The sequence below is a fragment of a genome, unplaced genomic scaffold (genome assembly GCF_019419815.1).
Source record: "Pyrus x bretschneideri cultivar Hongxiangsu unplaced genomic scaffold, Pyrus_bretschneideri_v1 Contig51, whole genome shotgun sequence".
Classification (NCBI taxonomy): Eukaryota; Viridiplantae; Streptophyta; class Magnoliopsida; order Rosales; family Rosaceae; genus Pyrus; species Pyrus x bretschneideri.
Window position 1 is genome coordinate 2,996,403 of NW_025999789.1, and position 23,487 is coordinate 3,019,889.

Below are 23,487 nucleotides of genomic sequence, written 5' to 3' on the forward strand. Positions count from 1 at the left end.
ACCCTACAGCCCTCTAGCCTTCTCCGATTCCGTGGGGCCCTCTCAGATTCCACAACCCTCTGGCCTAGCCCTCGGTTGGAGATGGTTTTCGGGCTATTTTCGGCCCTCTGGCCCTTTGGACCCTTCGGTTGGAGATGGCCTTAGCCCTCTGGCCCTTCAAGATATTAATATTTTAATGAACAGTACATGACCATATTTGTCTTCATCTCCAACCGAGGGCCATAGGACTTGTTTTAGCCATGTCACAAAAAACTTTCTCCAACTGAGGGCCAAAGGGCCAAACATAATTTATTATTTAAATTTAAAAACTACAACTTAAATTTAAAAACAACAACTTAAATTTAAAAACGACAAATTAAATTTAAAAACTACAAATTAAATTTAAAAACAACATTAACTTAAATTTAAAAACTACAACAACTTAAATTTAATATCCATAATCAACATCATCTTCATCATCCACCATTGTAGGAGAGTATAGTCAGAGGTAAACAACTACGGCCGGGTCATAATTAGAATTTAGTCAATGGTGAATGAATGGTTTAGGTATTTATAGGAAAAAAAATTAGAATTTTCAAGAATTTAAAATAAAAAAAAAATGAATCCAACGGTAACTGGCTTCAGCTAGCCGTTGGATTCAAAAATTTGTTTAAGCATTCCTGTTAGATATAGCTGACAAGATTAATAACAATGCTGTCGATTATATTCGACAAAAATGCTCACATTTCTGGCTAGCCTAGGGCTGGCTGGATTGGGCCAGCCCTTTGGCCTTTTCAAATTCCATGGGGTTCACAAGCCCTTTGGTCTAGCCCTCGGTTGGAGATGTTTTTCTGGTTATTTTCGGCACTCTAACCTTCTAGACCCTTCGGTTAAATATGGCCTAAGAAATGGTTTAATGTCATCAATACCTACCAACGCATGATTTGATGTCCAAAATACAAAAGCTAAGAGACCAATAGCTACTGGTCAAAGTCATCATGTGGAAATTCACATTGCTTTAGCCATTCACACTACTTTTGCAGCGAACATTCAGACTGCTTTTACAAGATGTGAGTTTTTAATTTATGAAATTTGCTTTAAAAATTTATCGACTGTACAGCGGTTGTTAAACTCTGGATTTGCAGTTAACGTAGAAATTCCAGTTGCACAGAACTGTGACTTGACAACCTTAAAATGAATTAGCCATTCTTGATTACCGTATATAACGATATGTAAGGCTGTTGCAAGGGTTTCCCATCTGCATGAACTAGTCAAATTGCATCAATGGAGCTCCTCCAATTTGATTCAAAACTGTTGACGTCTCTTGTGTTGCTAGGGTTTATAGGATTGTTGGCACGTCTCTACAATGGGCTTGTGGCGAAGCCGAAGAGGCTTCGTTCCTTGCTAACCAACCAAGGAATCAATGGACCTCCACAAGCTCTTCTGGTGGGAAATATTTTGGAGATAAAGAAGGCTCGAGGCTCCAGCAATTCTACCATTGAACCCCCGATCTCTCACAATTGTGCTGCTCTTCTCTTTCCATTTTTTGAGAAGTGGAGGAAACTATACGGTATACATAATATGCATATAATTATCCATTTAGTACTATGTTTATGATCATGATCCTCTCCTCATCACAGGACAACTTTCATGGAAGGGGTCGGACAAATATGTCTGTCATTTATAGCATATCAGTTTTTCCTTTATACTTTACTTGGATCTGTTTTTATGCTATTAGCTATTCTGTTGATTCTTCTCCAAACAGGAACCACCGATTTACAAATATTATTAACCACAGAATTTAGTGAGCGGCGCCAAATCTTTCTATGGATTGCTTCTTTCGCCTCTTTCGCCATCAAAGTACCTATGGTACCAGTTCATATTTGGTTACCCGAAGCTCATGTAGAGGCACCTACGGCAGGATCCGTCATCTTGGCAGGAATTCCTTTAAAATTGGGAACCTACGGGTTTTTAAGATTTTCAATACCCATGCGGATACGAAACAGAGAGAGAGGAGGAGGGGGTGGGTGGGTATTTAGTACTATATTTATGATCATGATCCTCACCTCTTCGCATACGAGGACAACTTTCATGAAAGGGATCGGATACGAAACCCCGCCCCAGATACGAAAGTTTATGCATATATAATCATATTCAAATTTTATGGCCATTAGAAAATTAAGTTGATTTTTTCTCAATGATATGAAATTCTGTCTACTGATTAACGGCTAGTGGGAAATATTTTGTACAGGTGAAGTATTTGTGTTTGCACTTGGAAACACACAAATATTATACGTGAACCAACCTGATGCAGTGAGGGAGATTACAACATGCACATCCTTGGACTTGGGGAAACCAACGTATCAATTTAAAGAACGCGGTCCTTTGCTCGGTCAAGGTATTTTAACCTCAAATGGTGCCTCATGGGTGCATCAGCGCAAAATCATTGCTCCTGAACTATACATGGACAAAGTTAAGGTATATATACTCTTAAGCAGTCGTTAGTAAACGATCAAGGGTGTAGTAATCTTAGTAGTAGCGCGGTCCTTGGTGTAGTATTAGAAATAGAAAGATGGTTGAAAAAAAATCTCTAGGCCACCTTTGTTTTGATTGTAATTATATATGGTCACCCCACAGGGAATGATTAACTTAATCGCGGAGTCTACGGTTACACTGATAAATTCATGGAACAGTAGAATTGAGGCAGAAGGAGGAATTTCTGACATAAAAATAGACAGCTACATGGGAAGCTTCTCTGGCGATGCTATCTCAAGAGCTTGTTTTGGAAGCAACTATTCCAAAGGGGAGGAGATATTTCTGAAACTAAAGAAACTCCAGGAGGCTATGGGCAGGAAAGTTTTTCTGGCCGGAATTCCTGGAATGAGGTACTCACCATTGAGAAAACGTATCTACATCTAGGATGCCGTTGTGGTGGTATCCCAAGCCAATCATGCACTACCACAGGTTTCAACATTTCCACATAACAACAGTTGATTGGCTTGAGATATCGTCATGTCATCCTTGTTGCAGAGTTCTTCTTCTCCACTATTAGGTCTTCCTTATATGAATCAATAACCAACTATACAAATTTGGCCAAATCTATGTTTGTCACATATATACATATTTATGCGGTAACATCTTTTGTAGGTATACAGGTACTCTCACATAATTGATTAATTTGGTCTGCTGATGTTGTACATATAACACTATTCTAGAAATCAATACTTGTTTACCCATAATCTTATTAATTAATCGTAATCTTGTTGCAGACACCTTCCCACAAAGAGCAATACGGAAGTTTGGACCTTAGAAAAGGAGGCTAGCTCTTTGATACAGCAGGTAGTGAAGGAAAGGCAGGCAGCAGTATATGAGAAAGACATATTGCAAATTATTCTTGAGGGTGCTAAAAACAGTAACCTTAGCCAGGAGGCAACAGACCGCTTCATTGTTGATAACTGCAAGAACATATACTTGGCCGGGTATGAAACCACAGCAGTTGCAGCCACATGGTGCCTCATGCTGTTGGCTTCGAACCAAGAATGGCAAGAACGTGTCAGAGCCGAGGCTCATCAAGTTTGCCAGGGCCGCATTCCAGATGCTGAAATGGTTCGTAACATGAAACAGGTATTTGATCTTACATGACTATGATATATATTTTATCATTATACTCCCTTATTAAGATGTATGTTTACATGATCAACGTTTGGAATTCTTCCATGTTTGAAAGATATATAGTTGAGATAATGCTATGAAATTAAAGTCTTGCATAGTAGTATACTGTATACGACGCCTTGAGATCCCTAATCTCAGCGCCCTTTAGAATTTTGGGTTTCATGCATCAGTTACCATAAACTTGACCTTTTGAATTATGTGTGCAGCTAACAATGGTGATTCATGAATCGTTGCGTCTATATCCCCCAGTTAGTGTGGTGTCAAGGGAGGCATTGAAGGACATGAAGTTCGGGGACATTCATGTCCCAAAAGGTGTTAATGTTTGGACCATGGTGGTGACACTGCACACTGATCCGGAAGTATGGGGACCAGATTCGTACGCGTTTAAACCCGATAGGTTTGTGAATGGGATCACAGGCGCTTGCAAGCTTCCGCACTTGTACATGCCATTCGGAGTTGGTCCTCGAATCTGTCTAGGACAGTACTTTGCCATGGTTGAGCTCAAGGTACTGATAGCTCTCATAGTATCCAACTTCTCCTTCTCACTTTCTCCCAAGTACCGCCATGCACCTACTCTTAGATTAGTTGTGGAGCCGGAACATGGTGTTGATCTCTTGGTGAAAAAGATATGACAAGAAGCAGTTAGATTATCATTGTGCTGAAAAATAAGAGAGGTTGGTTAGGTTCCCTGCTCTCCAGAGTTTAGTTTGTTCACTTGATGTTGCTGGTTTCAATTTGGCTTGTTTATTTGTACTGCGCTTGTAACTACATACTGAAATTTCATAATAACGAGTTCGTTTTTCTTCTATCCCCCGTCAATTTGAGATCTATATTGGTCTTCTATTCCCATCAATTTAAAAGATGTATTGGACATCTCCCATTTCTTGTCCATGCACTAATGCACAACTAGTGATATTCCTCTTTTCTTGTAAGTGAAATGTTTTATGTTCGACTTTCATAAATGACGAGTTTATTACTACATTACTATGACAAGCACATTTTTAATGTAAAATATTGTCGTATAGCAAAAGGCAACTCATATGTTGCAAACACATGGACATGTCCAATTGCAATAAATAATTTAAAAAGAGGAGAACAAGCAGTATCTATTGTAGTCTACATTATTATTAGAAAAGTGAACAAGCAACACAAGCTAAAACAAGTGAACAACTAAAATGCACAGCAGGTAACTCAACTCTGTGTTTTCTTTTTCCATGAAAGGAAAATGATGAGTCATTATTCTCTTTACTATCATTCAATCCAAAAGAGAAGCTTTAAAGCTTCCTGACCAAAAGACGAGCTCCATGTTCTGCCTCTATAAGCAATCTCAGAGAAGGTTTGTGTATGTAATTTGGAGAAAGCGAGAAGGAAAACTTGGACAATATGAGAGATATGAGAAACTTGAGTTCAGCCATAGCAAAGTTCTGTCCAATGCATACCCGTGGTCCGACCCCAAACGGTATGTACAACTGAGGAAGCTTGCACGCGCCTATAATTCCATTCGCAAATCTCTCCGGGTTGAATGTATACGAATCTGGTCCCCAAATTTCTGGATCAGTATGCAGTGTCAGCATCACAGTCCAAACAATGACACCCTTTGGAACAATAATGTCCTCAAATTTCATGTCCGCAAAAGCCTCCCTTGATACCACAGGAGTCGGGAGATAAAGGCACATCGATTCATGAATCACCATTGTTAGCTGAACATTGCAAAAATTAGACTAATGATTTAGACATAATGAGCTGGTGAAGAGAACAACAATACTCACGGGGAAACCGTACCATTGTTCCCTTACTAATGGCAGACAAAAGTACCGTGCCTAATGTCGTTTCAACTGACTTTTTGACTGTTAGGCACGGTTTCCCGTCATTAATATCCAGTCACGGAAAAAAAATAGTAACAGTTTACTGTGGCTATTGCTGTTTTTTTCCCATAGTGGCTACAAAACTTCATATAATTGAAATGACATGATATGTTTAGAATTTACAAGTAATAATTAGTTAATAAAAATATCTACCCGTTTCATCTTAAGAAGCATATCAGCATCCGGTGTGCGACCCTGGCAAACCTCAAGGACCTCTGCTCGAACACGTTCTTGCCATTGTAGATTTGAAGCCAACAACATGAGAGTCCATGTGGCGGAAATTGCTGTGGTTTCATAGCCGGCCAAGTCGACGTTTTTGCAGTTAACAGAAATGAATTGGTCTGTTGCTTCTCGACCAAGCCCACTATTTTTTGCACCCTCAAGAATCATTTGCATTAGGTCTTTATTCAGATTTAAAGCTCGTTTAGAAGTGCTTTTAAAATAGCTGAAAGTGTTTTTGGTGAAAATGTTTTTGGACCTAGTTCTTAGTAAAAATGCAAGTAAATCCTAGAAAAACACTTCAAGTGCTTCCTGGAAGAAGAAAACAATTGGTGCTTATTACAGAAAACACTTAAGTTTTTTTGGAACTCAAAACATTTTCTCTAAAAGCATTTTTAATCATTTTAAAAGCACTTCCAAACGAACTCATATTTTGGAAGCTCTGGTAAGTAGAAAATATCTCATTCCAGGAATTCCGGTAAAAAAAACTTTCTTGGACATAGCATGCTGGAGCTTGTCTAGTTTTTGAAATATTTGTTCTCCCTTGGCATAATTGCTCCCGAAACAAGCTCTTGATATAGCATCACCAGAGAATCTTCTGATATAATTGTCAATTTTTATGTCTGCAGTTCCTCCTCCTTCCTCAATTCAACTATTCCACGAGTTTAGCAGAATAACTGAACACTCTGTAATTAAGTTAAACATTCCCTACAGGGATTACAAACCTTAGCATTGCTTGATGGCATATATAGTTGACAATTTGACATATATTCCCCTTAAATAAATCCCCCTGCCCCTCCATCCACTATATATATTTCAGTATCATATGATTATCAATATAAAAGCATGTGATTTATTTTACACATTAAACTAAAAATTCATTAATACGAAATTACAAATTTTATCTTTCCATGCTTATCCTAATAAAAATGAAAATAAAACAAAAATGGCAGAGCCACACCCACCCATCTCCTCTCTCACGCTTCTCCAACTTCCTCCGTCTTACTGGATCTTCTCCAACCTCTTCGACTTCCTCCTAATCGTGTAGGGAAAATAGCAGAATTGGGTGGCTTTCGGGTCGCCGTATATGCCGACCACGCAGGGCTTTTCGTCATCATTATAATCGATTGAGCCACCATGAGTTTTGTTTAGTGACCGAGAAAACAGAGAATTCAGACTAGTTGGTGAATAGTATTTTATCTTAAAAAAAAAAAAAAAAAAGACAAGACCAGTCAAATTCACTATTTTGTCGTGACATATGACAGATTTTGGCATTAATTTAACAACGTTTAATGGGTTAAAAATAGTTTTAAGCTTTAAGGGTGTTTTCGAAACTTTTGTAATTTTTCATTTTATGTCTTTTCTCATTTAAGGTTTTTCCGAAAACTATTTAAATGACTTTAGGGTTGTATTTCGATTAACTTTCATCTGATATAATTTAGAAAACCAAAGTTTCTCTCAATATCTCTAGTATTCTAGGATTCTTCAAAGGTGACCGTTGCCGACCCCTTAACCTATAGGCTTGTGGGTATGTGAGAGGGAGGGGTTTTGAGAGGGAAAGTGGGTTTACCAGGGTTTTGGGGAAGAAAAAGGGAGGAGTTTTGTGGGAAGAAACTTCAATAATGAGTGGGGAAGAAACTTTTATCAAAACTTTTTTGAATTGGAGTTGAAAATGTTTGTTTTCAATCTTATCTTCTTCTTTTTTTTTTTTTTTTTTTATCTTTTTCAATGTTATCTATCCCAAAGTAACTTCGAAAAGTATCAAGACACAAATCACATTCTATGTATTATAATAAAAGTGAACGATAAAGCTGATAATTTATAATTTCTAGGCTCTAGCTAGGATATATTAATGTAAAACAATTTGGCGAGTTATAATTTGAGTGAATTATTAACATCACGTGATCATGTTCCAAACAAACTGAAAGTAAATGGTCATTTTGACACCTAGGGAGCGAGAAAATTTTCATTGTGACCGAAACACAGTGGTACATTATGTGTTTTTATATAAGTGGTGGAGAATTTTAATATTTAAGTTAGTAACTTTTTAACACACATATCCCACAATTTATATAACGACATGTGATGTACCATTCATTATTCCGATCACATTAAAAAATCTCTCCTAAGAAGGAGATTATTTACGTTAACCTTGTCCATGTATAGCTCAGGAGCAATGAGTTTGCGCTGGTGCGCCCACGAGGCGCCGTTTGAGGTTACAATACCCTGGCCGAACAAGGGACCTCGGTCTTTATGTTGGTACGTAGGCTTCCCAAAGTCCCAGGATGTACATGTTACCATCTTCTTCACCACCTCGTGTTTGTTCACATGCAATATCGGTGTGTTCCCAAGTGAAAACGAAAATACTTCACCTGTACATAAATATTACTACTTCATTTTAGTGGGTTGGAAAAAATTGCAAATTAGGCCATAAATTGCTACAACATCATCTCCGCCTCGCCGGATAATCAACGATGCCATCGGATTTTCATGACACGGAGGGAAAAAATACTGAAGAAATCAGTTCTTATTTCTTACTTTTGGGTTATTAATGATCTCATCGGATTGTCAACTAATGTGACATATAATATATCATGAAGCAACTTCTTGCATTAAGCCGGGAATGGGCTCATTTACTAAATAAAAATGATGAGGCTAGTAAATTAAAGCATGAACAATAGAAAGTGTACTAAAGTAAGAACAATAGTAAGTACACTAAAGTAAGCTGTGTATTTACCATATTGCTTCCTCCACTGCTCAAAAATGGGAAAGAGTATAGCTGCATTGTTATGCAAGGTGGAGGCTTCCATGGTGGGAGCCTTGTCGGTGCCGCCGGAGCTGGAACAGGCCTTGTCGATCTGCATGATATGTCCCAAAAAAAAACCGAGGTGGAGGACCGCTGATGCCTTGGTTGGTCAGTTGTGACCTCAGCCTTCTTGGCTTCATCACAAGTCCACTGTAGAGATGGGCAAGCAGTGTTACAAATCCAAGCAAAGCAAGAGAGATTGCCATTATATCAATATCAAACTGGAGGAGCTCCATGATAAATGCCCATACTGCGGAAATCTTTTGTTTGTTGGTTATCTATAACCTTGGCACAATGCTCAAATGTATAGTGATTACTGACGTGTAAGTACTAGGTTTACACAAATCTTATCTAGTTGGCAAATAAAGCTTGACTATGGTTGAACTATCAAGCCATGGCTAAGTTAGTATCACTCAATATGGTTAAACTATCTAACCATGTTTAAAGCAAGCTAATATAATCTAAACTACATTAATAAAACCCTCTTTGTCAACGAAAAAAAGGTAAAGAGACAATTTTATCTTCTACCACAAAACAAAATCATGGGTAGTCAAGTAAATTCACACAAACTAAATTTTACAGGTTTTTTCAAAGCCTCACCTAACATCCTCTAATTTTGAAAGAAAACTACATTAATAAAACCATTTTTGTCAATCATAAAATGGTGAAAAGATAATTTTGTCTTCTATCACAAAACAAAATTATGGACAATAAAGTAAATTCACATAAACTAAATTTTACAGTTTTTTTTTTAAGAGCCTCACCCAAGGGTGATCCTTATATCCTTTAATTTTGAAAAATAATAGCATTGTTGACAAAGAGGATAAAAAGACAACTTTGTCTTCTACCACAAAAAAAAAAAAAAGGGTAGTAAAGTAAATTCACACAAACTAAATTTTACAGGTTTTTTTTTCAATGTCTCACCCAAGAGTGATCTTTGTTGTAGAGACGTTCTTCTCCACCATTAGGTCTTCCTTATATTAAATCCATAACCAACTATATAAATTCAAATCTATGTTCATCACATACATACACTTGTGGTAACATCTTTGAAGGTTATACAGGTACTCTCACATAAATTATTATCATGGTCCGCCGATGTTGTACATATAATACTATTCTAATTCTATAAATCAACTCTGTTCACTTGGTGGTTCCAATTAGGCTTGTTTATTTGTACAGCGCGTGTAACTATATATTGAAATTTCATGAGGAGTTCGTTTTTCTTCTATCTCCCATCAATTTAAAATAGCTATGGTCTTCTATTCCATCAATTCAAAAGATGTTTTGGACATCTCCGATTTCTTGTCCACACATAACTCTAACTCTAGACCAGATTCGGTGATACGCACATGCTTAAAAGGGGCATCCGTGTAGGCTTTTTATTTTGACAGAAATTCTTATAAGTAATTGGGCTAATACCCATATTGCCATTAATTTTATGATCAAACCCCAACTTTCTTCATGGTAATCATGTTTCTAACCCTAATCGAATCAGTTTTCGGGGGTCCATTTAAAATGAATAGCCGAAAACTAACTCGGAAAAAGGGCCCTAAATTATACCGAGGTTGATATAATTCTCACAAATTAATGATATAAGATTCATCATTAAATCAAGAGAACTTTAACGAAAAGCTTCCGGTACTGTTCACTTTAATGAAAAATCATATTTTTACACTAAAAAATCAATCATGGTACTATTCACTTTACCCTTTATTTTGTCCTTATCGATAAAACTCAAAGTTTTCAAGCCATTTCATTAGTTTTCCTTTAAATCAATTGTCTTATAAAATGTGTCGCAGTTAATCAGCCTTAAATCAATTGCTTAATTAAGCACAATTGAAAATGTTAACGTTTGAATCAATGTATGGAGAAATTTTTTATTGTGACGGGAACACAGATGGTACACCACATGTTTTATGTAAGTGGTGGGAAATTTTATTTTTTAAATTATTAACTTTTTAACATGTATATTCCACCATTTATATAGTGATACGTGATGTACTATTCCGTGTGCCGGTCACACTGAAATCTCTCCAGCATATGCATGAATCCATCCAAGTGTGCCTAGATAAGCATGTTTAGTAATTTATGACTTTATAAATACATAACTTGTGACAATTTGTGCCTACTCCGCTTACATAAGGGAGCGCGACAGATAAAAACAGAAGCGTATGCTTCTGTTCTCAGAGATTTTCAAAGAAAATGGAGGACCTTAATATCTCTTCTATGGTTCATCTCAATATCGGAGGAAACAAATGTTGTACTACGGTTGGCACTCTAACTCGGCATGAGCCTAGTTCAATGCTGCTTGTAATGTTTGGTGAACGCCATGTTGTGCATCAAGACCCTGAAAAGGGATATGTTTTCACTGATAGGGATGGCACACATTTTCGGCACATCGTGAATTGGTTGAGGGATGGAGTTCTTCCCTCATTTGATGATGATTCCAAATATTCAGAGCTTCTAAGAGAGGCAGATTACTATCAGTTACTTGGTTTAAGAGAAGGAATACATGCATTTCTAGACAAGAGGAAGGAGGACGATTTACACACTGAAAAGTTGGATGCAGAATTAATGCGTACTGATATCATCATCAAGTCATGTATACAATCAAGTGGAAAAATTGGGCTTCAAGGTGTTAACCTCTCCGGCCTTAACCTTTCTAGATTGAACTTCACAAACGCTGACTTCAGTTATGCGTGTTTGACAAATGTCCGTTTCTTGGGCTGTGATCTCCGAGGTGCATATTTCAATTACGTGGGTGCTGAGGGAGCCGTCTTTGAAAACGCTAGTTTGCAAAATTCTTCATTTATCGGGGCAAATCTCCGCAATGCATTATTTGTTGACGTGCCAACCTTGATCTTGCAAAGTTAAAAGATGCATGTTTGATAAATTGTAGCTTTTACAAACCTTGAAGCGGCTAGCATGGTCTCTGCACAACTGGCTGATGCAAATCTCCGCGACGTACGCTTTCCTCGTTTAATAAATTGTAGATTTTACAAAGCAAGCATGAACGGTTAAAATCAACACTAGCTCATTAAGATCAGTCCGTATAAAGGAACTAGATTGTTCTAGTTCAAACATGCATGAAATTATTGTAGAAGATTCTATAACAGGATTTTTCTAGAAAACTCTATCAATGGTCGGTGCAACACAACAGCATGATTTCGATCTTACAAATGCAAATTTGAAGGCGGCTGATCTTCGAAGAGCAAACTTGAAGAATATTAAGACGATGTCTAGTACTGATTTTAAGCATGCAGTTCTTCTAAATGCTTATGTAGAATAATTGAGTAATTGGCAACATTTGGAGGGTGCAGAAGTTTTCTGGTAGGACTTATGCCGGTGCCGGTAGGGAGCATGTATTATCTAGCTCCTCTATACATTACTGGGACTAAGTTTTTTGCTGTGTGAGAAAAAAGTTGCGCAAAAAGCCAGTTTTTGTTTAATCGAATAAACTTATATGCATACCGATCATATACTTATGCTACTTATATCTGCACCTCCTCCACCACACTGCCACTTCCACTCTCTTGAACTACACCTCCTCCACCACACTACCACTTCCACTCTCTTGAACTACACCAATACACAGAAAGAAAACGAGTAGGATTCTCTCACCTTCTAATCTCCCTCATCTTTTCTTCCTTCCCATTTAAATGGTTGCGATTAAGCTACGACAATAACTTGCTTTGAATTTTTTATATAGAGAAAAAAAAAACAAACAGAAAAAAAAGTGTGAGAGCAGAGGAGGAAGAAGATGATAATAAAAGGGGAGAAAATACTACTCTGAAAAGAAAAACAGACCAAACTATTTTGTCTTGGGTTTTCTCTATTAATTGGAGTCAGTCAGCTCAAAATTTAACTCCTCCCCTTCAATTCTTTTTAACTCTCCTTTTTACAGTTGGATAATATTTGTATTCTCTCTCTGTAAATAACGTATCTTACCGCGTAAATTTCATAATCGGACATGCTCAAAATTTCTTAAATTTTATTTGAATATCACTCTTACAAAAACCATTTCAATCGGAAATCATTTAGTCATTCAAATTTATATAACAAATCGACAGAGTTGATATCAATCATGCAAACAAGGGCCCATCCATGAGTGACAGTCTTGACATTCCAGAATCTGTTGGTCTATCTGCCGAGTTGCCTACTCGTTCGTCATCAAGGCTAGTTGATTTAGACACGGGAAGAACGAGGGAAGAGGATAATTTAGATTCTGACTCGTACAGTTCGAAGCATCCTCGATTTTCCTTTTTGGGAAAAAATGAGAGACAGATAACTCAGAGGACAACGAAGTTGAGCACTTTCAATTCTATGTATAGTGTATTGTGAAGTAGGTTAACTCCAGCAAGAAGTAGTATCGTATTATTGTTAGCATTGGTATGAGCGTTGCTGTATATTTTTTGTCAAATATATCGTAATTACGCAATCTTACCATACATGTACATGATTCGTTGATCCTTGGGAAACATAGTTGTTCATCATCAGAGCAATGCAACACAGATGCTTGTTTGGTTCATGTCATGCAATACACTGATGACATGGGACTCGAAATTGTCTGTCGGATGAAAGCGGATTGATTACAATGTTTCGATGAAACAATTATGTACACTTTGACATGTGATCGGTAAAAATGCAGCACCGCTAAACAACGGAAATAGTGAGAACTCTAGCGTACTTGTTCCATGAATATTGAATAAACAAAGCGCAGCACTGCTAAACAACGGAAAGTGCAGGATGAGAGTGACTTGAATTCATCGTTTATCTTTGCTATTATTCTCATACCTCATTAGTAGTTAGTCCTGAAATTTCTTTGAGTGGCTTCCACACAAATTTCCTCCTGCCAATATATCGGTTTTTTTGACATAATCATAAGAATGATCTATGCTATGAAAGTACGCATGAACACCTAAAATTGCATGAAAAAAATAAATTTGGCATTACCAGTTTCCGCACTCCGCGATTACCCTGACTTTGGGACGGAGGGTGGGAAGTAGAGCAAGAAACTGCAATTCCGCCTTCGACAGAACCTGAAATACACGGGACAACATTAATGTGATTGAGTTCCTATGTTGCTACGGAAAATGATTTTCGCACTCTGGTTTTGTCTACAAGAGTAAATACCTTGGCTTCAATGATCCAGACTACAAGGCCTTTGGCCTTTGGAGGCAGAGCGGCGAGCCTGTAATCGACCTCCGGTGGAAAGTACCATCTTGATATGGGCTGCTTCCCTAGATGAGGCTACTTTCCAAAAATAACCATTTGAGTAAGAAGAAGACAAGAAAATGGCCTCTACACTTTGACATGAACATGACGAGTAACAATCTGATAACATAACATACCGGACAAACAGGGTGGACCTTCGTGAGGGTGGTCTCAGGATCACCAAGGCCTCGCGCACTAAGGTCCAGAAAATAGTAGCCCTGGTACGTGAGGCGGTTAAGATACCGCCCCTCGTAACCTCCTTCATGGGGAGAGTAGACAGCAAGGGCCTTGTGTTCTTCAACGTCAGAAAGCCAACGGCCAAGGTCAAATCTCACCAAGTCTCCTCCTATGAAGTCCTCTATCCCTCTCCCACACCGTATCATTCCAGCCCTTTTGGATGCCTTACCACTTCCATGTCCCCCACACAATCCCACCATTAGCACCATGCTTCTGTTTCCCTTCAGCTCATTGTTTCCGATGAAGCTGCTTCGACGCGGTGGCTGCTTGTGCCGGAGATTCGCGGAGACGGGAAGTATCGTTCCATGCTTGAAGCAGTTTGCAGCCGCCATATTCTAACTGGAAAGGAAGATAGTGATGGTGTGGGAGAAAATGCCATTAGCGGGAAGGAAATGGAAATTAGATAAAAGGTTGTGAAAGAAACAATGCCAAGACAATGCGTTTGTATGGTGGGCAATGAAGATAAGAAATCACAACTCTTTCCTTTACTAAAATGTATGGTGCTTGTGTTTGTGGGGAAAATGATAAACTCATGGTTAGTTTCAAATTACTTTTAAAATGATTAAAGGAAGAAGCATAGTTATGTACTTTTTTTAAGAAACACTTAATGGTTTTCACGATTCACTTACGTTTTTACTAATGACTGGTTAAAAACATTTTCATCAAAATCGCTTTTAGTCATTTTAAAAGTATTTCCAATCAAGTCCTTAAACATTTTAAAATATATTTTGGAATTATATTAAGGATATGTTGAGTAAAACTTTAATTTTTTTTAATTATAGAAAGTAAAAGTTATGTTAAGGATAGTCGTGCATGGATATGAGACGTAATTACTATACATTGTCAATTTGGTGAATCTCACATTGCATACGCCTTCTATCAACATTAAAAGTTAAACATTGTAAAATGTATTGTGAAATTCTAAGGATATCTTAAGTAGAACTTATATTTTTCTAATTCTAGAACGTAAGAGCTACGTTAAGGACAATCGTTTATGCTCTTTGGGTGCAAGCTACCATAAACTATCGAGTTGGTGAATCTCACACTACATATCGATTCCACCAAGTTAAAATTTGAACGTTTTGGAATGTATTTTGAAATTATGTTAGGAATGTTGAGTAGAACTTTCATCTTTAAATTATTAAAAAGTAGGAGCTACATCAGGATGTTCATGCGCGCTTGACATAACATACACTAAATTCTTGGTTTCATGGACTTCACAATGGAGATCCATTCCATCCACGTTTCACTTTAAAATTATTAATTTGTTGAATCTCAATGTCTCATAATGTGAACCATTTCATCGACGTTCTCACGGTCAACTAGGGTAACATTATACGGTGAAGTTCAGATTCTACCATAAACAAATTTACAATACCGAAAATAGCATATCATTATAATCACATGCAAAATACTCTTAATGAATGAAAAACATTATGATTATGGTGAAATAAATCATAAAGATTTGACGTGAAAAACAAAATGTCAGTTGTCGACTACATGACATACACTCCTTGTCCTTTTATTTGAACTTGAGACCAATAGCGTAAAATAAATTTAAACCACGAAACATGCTGAATCAACAATTAAATACAAATTCAATTATTCAGAATGATTATCAAACGATTCTAATTTGCTGACGCTTTATAACACGTGGACTCCCCCTAGCCATGGGGCTGATGCCCCTCTCCTTGGCCCAGCAACCTTACCATACGCTGAAAGAACCCAATATTCTCCTACAAAGTGAAAGCTTTGAACTTTGGAAGACCAACAATGGTTATGCTCTGAAAATCATCAAAGAATCAACCTTGACTTTCTCCCCCCTTCCCTTCTTCTCTGTCCTGATTCATCCTTCCCTCCCTCCATAAAGCCTTCCCAATTTAGGGTTTCCAGATTTTCCCTTTGAGCTAAGCTTGCTGGCTGGGTCCAAGCAACAGCCAACAACTAGAAGATGCTGGGTCCCACCGCGTCGAAGTGGCACAGAGCCGGCGGGAATCTCCTCCACCTCAAACCCCACTGGAGCTTCCAATCAAACGCCTTCACCACCAGAACCGCCTTCCACGGCAGGCCCATTCGTCTCCCAAAGCCTTTGACTTCGAACACCGTCCGTAGAGCATCAATACTCCCTTTCCGCGTTAACGCCTTCATCGCCGATGGCACGTCCGCCCCTTCTCAGCCGGACGGGCGGTCGTTGTTCTCCACATCCCCGGACAAGAACAACCCGACTCCTACAGTGTCTAAGGGGAATTCCGTCGAACAGATTACGGACGTGCAGATTTTCCGAACTCTCGCCAGTTACTTGTGGATGAAAGATAACTATGAATTCCGCATCAGGGTCATTGCTGCTTTGGGGTTCTTGGTTGGCGCGAAGGTACTCAATGTGCAGGTGCCTTTCCTTTTCAAGCTTGCCGTTGATTGGTTGAGCTCGGCCACTGGCAATGCCACTGCTCTGGCTTCTTTCACCGCCGCCAATTCGACCCAGTTGGCTCTTTTTGTAACCCCGGCTTCGGTTTTGATTGGATATGGGATTGCACGTACTTGCGCTTCTGCTTTCAACGGTACTACTACGCATAAAGTAATTGCTTTGCTCATACCATTGTCTTTGGATATTCATGCTTAACTGACATGTTTTTATGGAACTGGGGTTGTTGTTTATATGTAAAACTTTGCATAATTATATGGCTGTAGAATTGCGGACTGCCGTGTTTTCTAAGGTTGCGCTGCGAACAATCCGATCAGTATCTAGGAAGGTATGAGAGTAGCATTCCCAACATGTTTCCTTTATTGGTTACATATATAGCATGCTTGGATTACTCTAAGAAATTAGATTCTTTATATCCTAAAGTCTTCCTTGCCAAATGCAATTTCAACATTTTGCAGGTCTTCTCTCATTTGCACGACCTTGATCTTCAATATCATCTTAGGTATCTATATCTATTACTCTCCATGTTTGTTTAGAATGTATCCATAAGTTGTAGAGGAGGGCTGAGAATTTAGTTGTCCTTAGGGGAGATATCGTGCTTTAGTTTGTAATAACAGCCTTTTTAATAAAGTTGATATTTTGAGCTATTAGTTGCATGCTGACAATTGTGTTATCCCTTGTCTACTTAATTTCAGTCGAGAAACCGGTGGACTAAATAGAATAATTGACCGTGGTAGCCGTGCAATAAATTTTATTCTATCGTCTATGGTGTTCAATGTTGTACCCACCATCTTAGAGGTATGATCTGTACCTTTGGTTATTGTCAAGCTTGTTGACATGTATACACTGGACTTAGTAACGTTGTGCTGTTATTCGTGCGAAGGTTGATGTTCCATCTCACTTCGTATATATAACAGAACTACATTACTGAGTTTCTAAACAAATTCAACTGATTTGACATGTACCTTTCGGTCCTTTCCAGATATCTATGGTTTCAGGTATACTGGCTTACAAATTTGGAGCACCTTTTGCGTGGATAACTTCACTATCAGTTGCTGCATATGTCGCATTTACATTGACTGTCACACAGGTATTGTGTCTCTTGTCAATTGTTTGCTTACAGTTTGTGGAATGAATTGTGCACTTTTTTCCTGTTTGTTAGAGCATCTGCAAGGGACTAGCTAATGAAAGTGTCACAGCTAAAATGTAGAGAAATTTCAAAAAAGATGCCCACATCATACTACTAGCTATTTTGTCCCTAAAAGTTACTCAACCTCTACGAGCTCATACATATGAGGGAGAGAAAGTGATTCCTAGTGACTTACTATCTAATATTTTAATATAATTAGCGAGCAAACTTCTTCATTTTGAATATTCTTGAGAGAGGAAAAAATTTAGAGACATTCATGACTACTTAAAGTAGGTAGCAGGGTTGGAGTAACATTCAAAAGTGGCTAGCGAAAATGAATTTTTTGTAATTTTAGCTGAATATGAAGAGTCCCCTTGGGGATGCTCTAATTTCTATTCCTTGTAGGTGACACCTTTTTTCTTTTATTAGTGATCTGTATTGGCATGTACATTTTTCTTCATACATGCATATTATGCTGTATTGAGATATGTCTAGAAATATCTTGAACCATTTCATCATCTTATCCTGTCTATTAATATGCTGATAGCTTTTGGTTTATGAACTTTTCGTTAATGATTTTCTTGCCTTTACAGTGGAGGACTAAGTTTAGGAAGGCCATGAATAAGGCTGATAATGATGCTAGTACAAGGGCAATCGATTCACTTATAAATTATGAGGTAACGTGAAGTACTTTGTATGGCTTCTACTCACTTTATGCACAAGATGCCGTCAAGTCTCTTATCTTTTCAAGTTATTTTTCTGTTATTTCATCATCTGATGCTATTTTCTTTCAACAGACTGTGAAATATTTCAATAACGAAACTTATGAAGCCACTAAATATGATGAGTACTTAAAGAGTAAGTTTTTTTCTTTTTTATAGTATCATAGTACGTAGTATGTTGCATGGTTATCAATCCTGAATTAGCATTGGTCTGGAAACTAATATGAATTATACCCACTAGTTCATGGTACACAAAATGTAAAAGCTGCTGTTAGTCTTTCTGATAAACTTAAAGTCATAAAATGTCAAATTATTTTGAAGTTATGCATAAACATGTATTTATTGCGACATATGCACTGCTTGCTTACTGGTCAAGAAAATTCTTTCATGAACCAACATTGATGCTTCCTTCTGTTTCATGCATTTATGGGTTTGCATGGTAATCTCAGGTGGCATTCCACCAAGCCGACTCTTATTTTACTTTATTGAGTGTTCTTTGTGGGTTATTTCTTCCCACGGTATTGGACTTGTTGTTCCACCCTGAAATATTTTGCTTTCACTAATAATAGTAGTTTCCTTAGTTTTAAATTGAGCACTTATGTACCCCAAAATGTTATTTTCATGGTTTCTTAATGCTTCTTCTGTTGCTTTTCGTTATTCTATCTTTCAGGGTATGAGGATGCTGCTTTAAAAACACAACGCAGTCTTGCTTTTTTGAACTTCGGCCAAAATATTATATTTAGCACGGCTCTGTCAACTGCTATGGTGTTGTGTTCAAATGGTATTATGAGTGGCAATATGACAGTTGGTGATTTGGTAATTTTCCTTTAGATACTGACTTAGTTTTTGAATTTTTATGTATTTCGAAGAGATTCTCTAATGGTCATTCAAATTATGGGTGAATCAATACACAGGTCATGGTGAATGGACTTCTATTCCAGCTCTCGCTTCCACTCAATTTTCTTGGTAGTGTTTATCGTGAGACTATACAGAGTCTGGTTGACATGAAATCTATGTTTCAGTTACTGGAGGTAAATGAAGGAACTTCACAGTTTACTTGCAAGTTGGCTTTCAGTTGATGTATAGAGTGTTTCTCTTGATTATTTTTTATTCACTTGTTCACTATAAAAAAAATCTATCTTATAATGGACAAAACCTATGCTCTTTCTATTTTCAAGCCTTGTTGGTTAAGAAACAAGAAGGAAATATATATAACACTCTTATTCTTTTACTTGTGAGTTTGTACTTTGTACTTATAACTTTTATATGGATGAGATAGATTTTGTTTGCCATTCAAGTTATTTCAATATTTGTTATCCTGTACGTTGGTGAGTTGGCAATTTTTCACTTTCTAATACGCTTTCTTGTTTCAACTTGTACTTTTGTTTTCATTACTACTGTAGGTAAAGGCTGAAATTGGTGACAAAGCTGATGCAAAGCCTCTGGAGTTACGTGGGGGGAGCGTTCAGTTTGACAATGTACACTTCAGGTGGTGTATGCTTCTCTTTCTATCCTTCTATTATTAATAGAGCATTTCAAGATCATTGATTTTTAATATTTAAAGGCTGAGAGTTCAAGGACTTTGTTTCTTTTATAATTTTGGGTGTTTAAAAGAACTGGATCTCAGAAGAAGGCTTAAATTGGGTGCAAGTGAAGGCTTTGCTTGCCTTCCCTCTGAGTCGGCATTTCTCAACATCGTTAGCAACTTAGAATGATGATGTAAAGGGTTTCTTGGACGATAGACTTGATCTTTATGTCCCAGATTTGCATGTGATATTATTATAAGTGTATTGTTTGTATGATCCATTGCTGATGCACTATATTTTCCTATTTTCCATCGATGCAGTTACCTGACAGAAAGAAAGATTCTTGATGGGATATCATTTGTTGTACCTGCTGGAAAGAGTGTGGCTATCGTTGGAACCAGCGGAAGTGGTAAGGGGACCGTCTCTTGATACAATGTTCCTTTCCTCATCGATAATTTAATGTTCGACATGAAATACTATACGTTTATGGTTTGTGTGCTTCCTTTGGTGACATGGTTCTACCATAGTTCTGCTCACATTGCTTGATGTAAGCCCAGCGGTTACTAGGATAAGCAAGTGATGCCCATGCATAGTTATTTCTTTTATTTTTTGTATTATTGCATGATATAGCGTATGTTTATTTTCTCAATATGCATGGATTTATGAATGTATTGAATTTGCATTTTGCCTGCAGGCAAGTCCACCATTCTCAGATTGCTCTTCAGGTTCTTTGACACCCATTCTGGAAGGGTAAGCGAACTAATTCTGTTTTCTGTTATTGTTTCCTATTGGTACAATATGGGCCTTATTTACAAAGCATGTTAGTGTTATCTTAGTGTTCGAGTCTGATCCTGATGGCTCAAGTCGTGAGTGGTCGTCACTTGTTAGGTTTTGCCTTGCTTATTGTCATTGCTGAAAGTTTTTATGCTGTTTGCAATTTCTAATCATTTAGACAAAGTTTTATGATGATAATAGTACTTTAAGAACTTGCCATCAATCTTCTCATCAGCTCGAAACATATTTTAAGCTGTTTTAACTTTTTAATCTGCTAGGTAACAGGAAACAGCTTGGTTATCACCACCTAGGGATGATTAAAGATGAATTATTAAAAGGAAGAACAAAAATATTCCCTGAAAATAACAAGCTTTGTAACTAAACAAGGAATTGGATTGAATTATGACTTGAGTTAGAGATGACCAAACAAGGGTTGATTAAGAGGTTTTAATAAATTGCATTTCACGTCAAATGGACAGTCTTCCCATTCTCATAAAAAGTTTGTCATTGACAGATAAAGATAGATGGTCAAGATATTCGCGATGTGACACTTGAGAGTGTACGGAAGTCTATTGGTGTTGTGCCCCAAGATACAGTAAGTCCAAATAAGCAACTTCAATTTTGTTTTGTTTCTGGTTTTAGTTGGTACTATGGCAAACTCTGAGGTGGCTGTGCAAGATCTTGCTGGTCTTAAGTAGTAACAGACTAATAAGGAAATATCTTGTGGTTCATTGGCAGGTACTTTTCAATGATACGATATTTCACAACATTCATTATGGTAATCTTTCGGCAACAAAAGAAGAGGTATAAGATGGATGAGTATCTCTTTTAGTTTTATTCTTTGAAAAGCTTATTGTGCATTATTTAATCTACTGTGCTATTTTCTTGGCCTAAATAAATATTTTTGATAAGGTGTATGATGCCGCTCGACGCGCAGCAATACATGACACTATCATGAAGTTCCCTGACAGGTACTCTACTGTTGTAGGGGAACGAGGGCTTAAGGTGAGAGTACTGATACTGTCCACCAATTAATTTGTTTGCTGTAGTCATGATATAAACATCCCCCTCTGAGGGCTAGGTTGGGTTAGGGTACTACATGAGTTTAATGTAATCTTTTTAATGTTGACTGTTTGTTAATCCTTCGTGGAACTATTGAATTCTGAAAAAATTGATAATAATTCTGTGCAGTTAAGTGGTGGTGAGAAACAGCGTGTGGCACTGGCTCGTGCATTCTTGAAAGCGCCTCCAATTCTGTAACCATTCTCTTCTTTTTCCATATTTTTTTTCTTTTTATTCATGCTTTAATCTCCTTTAAGGAGAAAGTAATTATTTTATGATGTTCTTTTCATTTGATATCCACAGCTTATGTGATGAAGCTACAAGTGCACTAGATAGTACCACAGAAGCAGAAATATTAACTGCATTGAAGTCCTTGGCAACTAATCGAACATCAATTTTCATTGCCCATAGGCTAACCACTGCAATGCAGTGCGATGAGGTAAGCATTCTTCCACCTGTGTGTGGATTCTCCTGCATTTTTAAATCTTTTTCACCTTAACATCTAAGACTTTGTAATTCTTAAGTTGGGTTCGTGGGCATGAAAGTGTGTGAGTTGCAGTTTTGTCATACCTTTTAAACTATTGAACTCCTTGTTTGATGGCTGCACTTGGCTTGCATTGGATAACTCGCTAGTTCAATGAATGTTGAATGAAAAAGTAGATATTCAGTTGAATAGTTTGTCCAAGTGTAGGTAGAAGATGGATTAGGAGGGAAAAGTTTTCTTCACAATTAATCCATCTCATGCTTTCCACTTCATTCAACATGCATTGAATCTAGTGAGTTGCCCAATCCCAGACACCAAATGAGGCATAAATGTTTTGTTATCAAAACCTTTGTTGGACTACCCTCTGTCCTACAGTTCCTTTAACTTTTCATATTCCTTTTATCTTATTCCTCTCTTTTCGAATCAAATCTCAGATAATAGTTCTGGAAAACGGGAAAGTAGTAGAGCAGGGACCCCATGATGTTCTCTTGTCTAAGGCAGGAAGATATGCACAGCTCTGGGGACAGCAAAATAACACAATTGATGCGCTTGATTCCACCGTTAAATTGGGGGCTTGACCTTGTTCCTATTCCTCCACCCCTCTCCCTCCCAAAATAAGAAAGAGTGGCTTAAGAAGCTGTTTTTCTGTCAGTCTTGCTGTACTTTATTAGCTGCCTTGGATAATCAACTTATAGATATATTGAATTGGTATACATGAGGATGCACTTGGGTTTAAGCAATGCTCTCGCGTGCACTTGAAAGATTGATAAATGGCATGTGGATTTCTCCATACAATTCTTCTATGATCTTCACTTGACTAAGTTTCAAGCCCATGCTTCTATGATAAGGTAGGCAGTGCTGCTTGGTTCCTTCTGATAAATTGTACAGAAGCCAGTTTAGCTTTGAGAAGCATGCACTGTGTTACCGTAGCAGCCTATGAACATCGGAAGAAATTTTGTGTAAATTATCTAACTGATACCTGAGGTAGCTTCTTAACTATATCCTTGCTGCTTAGGATTGAATTCAGTTCACTTTTATACATCATTTTAGGAAGGACTGTAGAATTTTGTGGCTTTGTGCTTTTAGTTCTATCAATCCATGCACAAGATGTAAATCAGTGTGAAATTTTGTCAATTTGTGTTTACACATGTATCTTCTTTTTTGCGCAAATTGTGCCTTGCATTTTGTGAATTTATGGATCTTTATTGTGTTTGTGGAGTGAAAGGTAAATTTGCTTACGTTATTCTTTTGTCGTATAGATAGCAACATTGCGTAACGTATTAGCGTTATGCCAAATCTGGCGTAACAATTGCATGTTGAACAGATTAGGAAGTTACTGGCACTTGTAGAAGTCGAGTTTGTTCATCGCACAG

At 37.5% G+C, this 23,487-nt stretch overlaps 3 protein-coding genes and 2 pseudogenes across 3 annotated transcripts; 3 read left to right on the forward strand and 2 right to left on the reverse strand.

Annotated features, from left to right (window-relative positions):
- The first annotated feature begins 1,263 nt into the window (after window positions 1-1,263).
- On the forward strand, window positions 1,264-4,459 carry LOC103963328 (cytochrome P450 714C2). Its single transcript, XM_009376142.3, has 5 exons — window positions 1,264-1,549; window positions 2,231-2,457; window positions 2,617-2,864; window positions 3,249-3,603; window positions 3,858-4,459. The coding sequence occupies exons 1-5, from the start codon at window positions 1,264-1,266 to the stop codon at window positions 4,281-4,283; spliced, it is 1,542 nt and encodes a 513-aa protein (XP_009374417.2). The 3' UTR covers window positions 4,284-4,459.
- A 295-nt stretch (window positions 4,460-4,754) lies between these two features.
- LOC103963329 lies at window positions 4,755-8,803 on the reverse strand (annotated as a pseudogene).
- Window positions 8,804-10,746: 1,943 nt separating this feature from the next.
- LOC103963364 lies at window positions 10,747-11,833 on the forward strand (annotated as a pseudogene).
- Window positions 11,834-13,014: 1,181 nt separating this feature from the next.
- On the reverse strand, window positions 13,015-14,426 carry LOC103963327 (NAD(P)H-quinone oxidoreductase subunit N, chloroplastic-like). The gene is made up of 4 exons (XM_009376141.3): window positions 13,896-14,426; window positions 13,678-13,794; window positions 13,498-13,583; window positions 13,015-13,393 (listed from the first exon to the last, which is right to left on the reverse strand). Exons 1-4 carry the CDS (start codon window positions 14,325-14,327, stop codon window positions 13,333-13,335), a joined length of 696 nt encoding a protein of 231 aa, XP_009374416.2. The 5' UTR covers window positions 14,328-14,426; the 3' UTR covers window positions 13,015-13,332.
- A 1,265-nt stretch (window positions 14,427-15,691) lies between these two features.
- Window positions 15,692-23,357, forward strand: LOC103963326 (ABC transporter B family member 25, mitochondrial-like). Its single transcript, XM_009376140.3, has 18 exons — window positions 15,692-16,553; window positions 16,684-16,745; window positions 16,876-16,919; window positions 17,113-17,215; window positions 17,400-17,507; window positions 18,140-18,223; window positions 18,344-18,404; window positions 18,939-19,084; window positions 19,183-19,299; window positions 19,672-19,757; window positions 20,115-20,203; window positions 20,489-20,544; window positions 21,083-21,163; window positions 21,307-21,372; window positions 21,481-21,573; window positions 21,760-21,824; window positions 21,934-22,069; window positions 22,549-23,357. The coding sequence occupies exons 1-18, from the start codon at window positions 15,947-15,949 to the stop codon at window positions 22,690-22,692; spliced, it is 2,148 nt and encodes a 715-aa protein (XP_009374415.2). The 5' UTR covers window positions 15,692-15,946; the 3' UTR covers window positions 22,693-23,357.
- Window positions 23,358-23,487: the final 130 nt, after the last annotated feature.

What these genes read in the sequence shown, in the direction of transcription:
- LOC103963327 (XM_009376141.3), bottom strand. Translation starts at nt 14,327, where the DNA reads ATGGCGGCTGCAAACTGCTTCAAGCATGGAACGATACTTCCCGTCTCC. An exon ending in TCTGGATCATTGAAGCCAAG is followed by an intron (nt 13,584 to 13,677) that starts GTATTTACTCTT and finishes CGTGTATTTCAG; the next exon opens with GTTCTGTCGAAGGCGGAATT. An exon ending in ATCGCGGAGTGCGGAAACTG is followed by an intron (nt 13,394 to 13,497) that starts GTAATGCCAAAT and finishes ATATATTGGCAG; the next exon opens with GAGGAAATTTGTGTGGAAGC.
- LOC103963328 (XM_009376142.3), top strand. Translation starts at nt 1,264, where the DNA reads ATGGAGCTCCTCCAATTTGATTCAAAACTGTTGACGTCTCTTGTGTTG. An exon ending in GCCGGAATTCCTGGAATGAG is followed by an intron (nt 2,865 to 3,248) that starts GTACTCACCATT and finishes ATCTTGTTGCAG; the next exon opens with ACACCTTCCCACAAAGAGCA. An exon ending in TGGTTCGTAACATGAAACAG is followed by an intron (nt 3,604 to 3,857) that starts GTATTTGATCTT and finishes TTATGTGTGCAG; the next exon opens with CTAACAATGGTGATTCATGA.
- LOC103963326 (XM_009376140.3), top strand. Translation starts at nt 15,947, where the DNA reads ATGCTGGGTCCCACCGCGTCGAAGTGGCACAGAGCCGGCGGGAATCTC. An exon ending in TCCGATCAGTATCTAGGAAG is followed by an intron (nt 16,746 to 16,875) that starts GTATGAGAGTAG and finishes AACATTTTGCAG; the next exon opens with GTCTTCTCTCATTTGCACGA. An exon ending in ATTCACTTATAAATTATGAG is followed by an intron (nt 18,224 to 18,343) that starts GTAACGTGAAGT and finishes TTCTTTCAACAG; the next exon opens with ACTGTGAAATATTTCAATAA.